Source organism: Myotis brandtii, unplaced genomic scaffold (assembly GCF_000412655.1).
Source record: "Myotis brandtii unplaced genomic scaffold, ASM41265v1 scaffold600, whole genome shotgun sequence".
Classification (NCBI taxonomy): Eukaryota; Metazoa; Chordata; class Mammalia; order Chiroptera; family Vespertilionidae; genus Myotis; species Myotis brandtii.
The window spans coordinates 853,805-858,215 of record NW_005370273.1 but is presented as its reverse complement, the minus strand read 5'-3'; the positions used below and the strand labels follow the sequence as shown (position 1 = coordinate 858,215).

The 4,411-nt window shown below is 49.4% G+C and overlaps 1 protein-coding gene across 1 annotated transcript in view; it reads left to right on the top strand.

The window, feature by feature from the left end:
* The window catches only part of MYO7B (myosin VIIB), a 107,070-nt gene that overhangs the window by 73,489 nt on the left and 29,170 nt on the right, over positions 1-4,411 (top strand). The window contains exons 20-21 of the mRNA XM_014550391.1: positions 3,810-3,894; positions 4,052-4,297. Coding sequence (XP_014405877.1) covers positions 3,810-3,894; positions 4,052-4,297 — 331 coding nt within the window. The remainder of the gene's footprint in view (positions 1-3,809; positions 3,895-4,051; positions 4,298-4,411) is intronic.

The following is a 4,411-nucleotide window of genomic DNA, read 5'->3' as shown; positions in this document are numbered from 1 at the left end:
GCTCCCACAGGGGGAGCTCTGCTCAGCCACAAGCCAGGCTGATGGCTGCCAGTACAGCGGTGGTGGTGGGAGCCTCTCCCGCCTCCTCACCAGCGCTAAGGATGTCCGACTGCAGCTTAGGCCTGCTCCACGCTGGCAAGTAGACATCCCCCGAGGGCTGCTGGGCTGCCAGAGGGATGTCTGACTGGCAGCTTGGGCCCGATCCCCTAGGGAGCGGGCCTACGCCAGCAGGTGGACATCCTCCAAGGGGTCCCAGACTGCAAGAGGGCATAGGCCAGGCTGAGGGACCCCCCTGAGTGCACAAATTTTTGTACACCGGGCCTCTAGTTGTTGATAAATATGTATTTATTGCTATTTTAGTTTCATAGTTTTAAATTTTTTTTTCTCCTTCTAAAAGAAGGTCGTTTAACATTTCTTGTAATACTGGTTTGGTGGTGATGAACTCCTTTAGCTTTTTCTTGTCTGGAAAGCTCTTTATCTATCGTTCAATTCTAAATGACAGCTTTGCAAGGTAAAGCAATCTTGGTTGTAGTTCCTTTCTTTTCACCATTTTGAATATTTTTTTGGCAATTCTTTCTAGCCTACAAAGTTTCTGTTGAGAGATCAGCTGACAGTCTTATGGGAGCTCCCTTGTAGGTAACTAACTGCTACTTTTAAGATGCTCTCTGTCTTTAACTTCTGGCACTTTAATTATGATGTGCCTTGGTGTGGGCCTATTGGGTTCATCTTGTTTGATACTCTCTGCATTTCCTGGACTTATATGTCTTTTTTCTTCACCAGGTTAGTGAAGTTTTTCACCATTATTTTTTCAAATAGGTTTTCAATTTCTTTCTCTCTCTCTTCTCCTTCTGGCACTCCATGATGTGAATGTTGGTACACTTGAGGTTGTTCCAGAAGCTCCTTATTCTAGCCTGAATTTTTGGGGTTCTTTTTTCTTTTTTAAGTATATTTTTATTGATTTCAGAGAGGAAGGGAGAGGGAGAGAGAGATAGAAACATCAATGATGAGAGAGAATCATTGATTGGCTGACTCCTGCACACCCCACACTGGGGATCAAGCCTGCAACCCGGGCATGTGACCTGACTGGTAATCCAACCATGACCTCCTGGTTCATAAGTCGATGCTCAACCACTGAGCCACACTGGCTGGGCTGACTTCCTTTTGATTTTTGCTATTCTGATTGGGTGTTTTCTGCTTCCTTATCTTCCAAATTACTGATTTGATTCTCTGATTTATCTATTCTACTATTGATTCCTTTTATGCATTTTTTATTTTAGTTATTATATTCTTCTTTTCTGGCTGGCTCTTTTTTATGTTTTCTATCTCCATTCTTATGTTTCCTATCTCTTTATGGAAGTTCTCACTAGTTACTCTTCCCCTAAGTTCATTGAGCATCCTTATAACCAGTGTTTTGAACTCTGCACCTGATAGATTGCTTGTCTCCATTTTGTTTAGTTTTTTTTCCTGAAGTTTTGTTCTGTTTTTTCATTTGGAACATGTTTCTTTGTCTCCTCATTTTGGCAGACTCCCTGAGTTTGTTTCTATGTATTAGGTAGAGCTGCTATGTCTCCTGGTCTTGGTAGAGTGGCCTTGTGGTGTTCTGTAGGCCCAGTGGTGCAACCTCCTTGATCACTCAAGCTGGGCACTCCAGGTGCCCCCCTCTGTGGGCTATTTGCATCCATCTGTTACAATTGAGCCTTGAATGCTGTTGGCATGTTAAGGGAGGTATTTACTCCCAGGCTGATTGGCTGCAAGGACTGGCCACAACCACAGCAGAGGATCTGCTGTGCAGGGGCTGACCCCGTAGAGCAGGACTCAATTTAGCAGGGCTCTGGTGCCCAATAAGTCTGTCTTAGAAGTATGTCACCCATGGTCCTAGCTGGTTTGCCTCAGTGGATAGAGCATCAGCCTGTGGATTAAAGGTTCTGATCAAGGTTGCGGGCTCGATCCCCAGTAAGGGGCCTGTAGGAAGCAGCCGATCAATCATTGATGTTTCTCTCTCTCTCTTTCCCTCTCCCTTCCCCTCTGAAATCAATAAAAATATATTTTTTAAAAAAGAAAAATATGTGTATCACTCGTGGAGGAGGTTGGGTGAGGCTCTGGAGAAGCTGTCTCTGGGTGAGCTGGCTCTGGGGACTCCCAGGAGATGTAGTTTCAGGTCAGCAGCTGCCTGTGCCCTGCCTGGGCCACCCGGCAGGAGCTACAAAGCAATCTGCATTGTGCTGGGCGTGGAGATGCCAGGGAAAGGCCAAGCTGATAAAGAGGCTCTCTGTCCCTGTCTCCCTCTCCTCTCCTTCTGGTATTTGCATTTATCCTGTTTGGAGTTTGCTCAGTTTCTTGAATCTGTAGGTTTATATCTCTTGCTAAATTTATTAACTTTTTGGCTATTATTACTTCTAGCACTTTTTCAGCAACGCCTCTTTCTTTTTTCCTTCCGGGACTCCAACGACACAAATGTTAGGTCTTTTGTTACAGTTCCACTGGTGCCTGATGCTCTGTTCCTTCTCTTTCAGTTGATTTCCTCTGTTTTTCAGGATGTATAATTTCTACTGCTATATCTTCAAGCTCACTGACTCTTTCCTCTGTTCTTTCCATTGTGTGCTGAGGTTCATTTTACTCATTGTGGTTTTTTAACTCTAAAATTTCAATTTGGTTCTACTTTATTTCTCCTGTTTCTTTCCTGAGACTTTCTATTTTATCATTAGTTTCAAGTGAGCATTGTTGGGAGTTTTTTATAATGGCATCTCAGTGTTGGACTCTGTTGATGGTCTTTTCTCATTCAAGTTGATATTTCCCTGGGTTTTGACATTTTGGGTATTATGTTATAAGAATTATGTGTCTTGTTTAGATATACACTTTTAGCTATCTTCCTCTGACACCATTCTGGCAGGGGAAGTGGGTGGCACCAGTTTGCTGTCTAATAGGGTGAGATCCAAGTCCTCCAAGAGCCTCCAGGGACTGCTGCTGGCTGGGAGCAGAGTCCTAGCTGCCCACAGGGCGTCCGCTGACACCACTCTGGCTGAGAGGACATAAGTGCCTCATTACTGCCCCCCAGTGCGGCCTCCACTGATCCCATAGGGAAAGGAGCAGCCTTGTTACTGCTGAGGGAGATACAGCCTGATTCTCCACTGGGTCTTCTCTGACACCGCTCCCACATGGAGGGAGAGGGGGCCCCCATTACTGCCACATGGTGGTGGGGATCCAGGGTCCCCCGGTGGTTTTCACTGACACTGTGGGGGAGGTCATTATGGCACACAAGGATGGCTCCTACTCAGCCTTCTCGGACAGGCCCTGGTGAGGGTGGCGGCCTAGGCTCCCCCGGGCACTCTCTGGTGCGGGCACCACAGCTGTTTCTGTGGTGCTTCCCTAGAGTACACGGGTGTTACCTGACAGCTTCCTGTCTTGCTGACCTGCTTCTTTCTGGACCTTTTTGGTAGAGAACAAAGGCTTACCTTGGGGCTTTTCTGCTCTGTGCCATTGCCATTTCTGGATTGCTGACTTCTTCAGCTCCTAGTCTGGGGTATGTGAGGCAGAAAGAAAACCCCCAAAAAGTTACCTCTTGTGTCCTGACCCGGGGGGGGGGGGGGATGTTCTGGATTATTCTAAAAGGTGGACTGCCCTCAGCCACAACGGCAGTTACGGGCAGTGGCTCTAAGTCCTGCCCTGCTCTTGGCTTACAGAAGAGGATTATTGTGTGGGTTTATCTTCCCCAACAGTTCCTTAGACATCTTCCATTCAAAACCAGGTTTTACCCACAGACTTACACATGTCTGAGCTGTGCGCACCTCTGACCTGCAGTCTCCTTCTAGGCGGGAGTTTCTGCGGCAGCGGCAGGCCGCCCTGAGCCTGCAGGCCGTGTGGAGAGGCCGCCGCGCACGACGGGACTTCAAGCTGGTAGGAGAGCTCAGGCGGGCCGGGGGGCGGGCACGACACAGACCGAAAAGGCTGTTCATCTGAGCCGAGAGCTGAGAGCTGCCATGGGAAGGCCATCCCTGGGCCGCTCGCCCCCCGGCCCAGCCCCTTGTGAGCGCGCATCTCTCTTGCTCCTCAGATCCTCTTGGGGTTCGAGCGCCTGCAGGCCATGGCCCGGAGCCACCTGCTGACCAGGCAGTACCAGGCCGCGCGGCAGAGGGTGGTCCAGCTGCAGGCGCGCTGCAGGGGCTACCTCGTGCGCCAGCAGGTCCAGGCCAGGAGGAGGGCCGTGGTGGTCATCCAGGCACACGCCAGGGGTATGGCCGCCCGACGGAACTTTCGGCAGCAGAAAGCCAATGTAGGTGATCACTGCCTCCGTGAGCAGGTGAGGACGACTGGGCCCAGTGGGGAGGACAGGCAGGAGGACAGGCGGGAGGAGTGAGCAGCAATGTTGGCCCCTCATCAGACAGTCCTGCCCCCTCCCTGTTCAGAGATAACC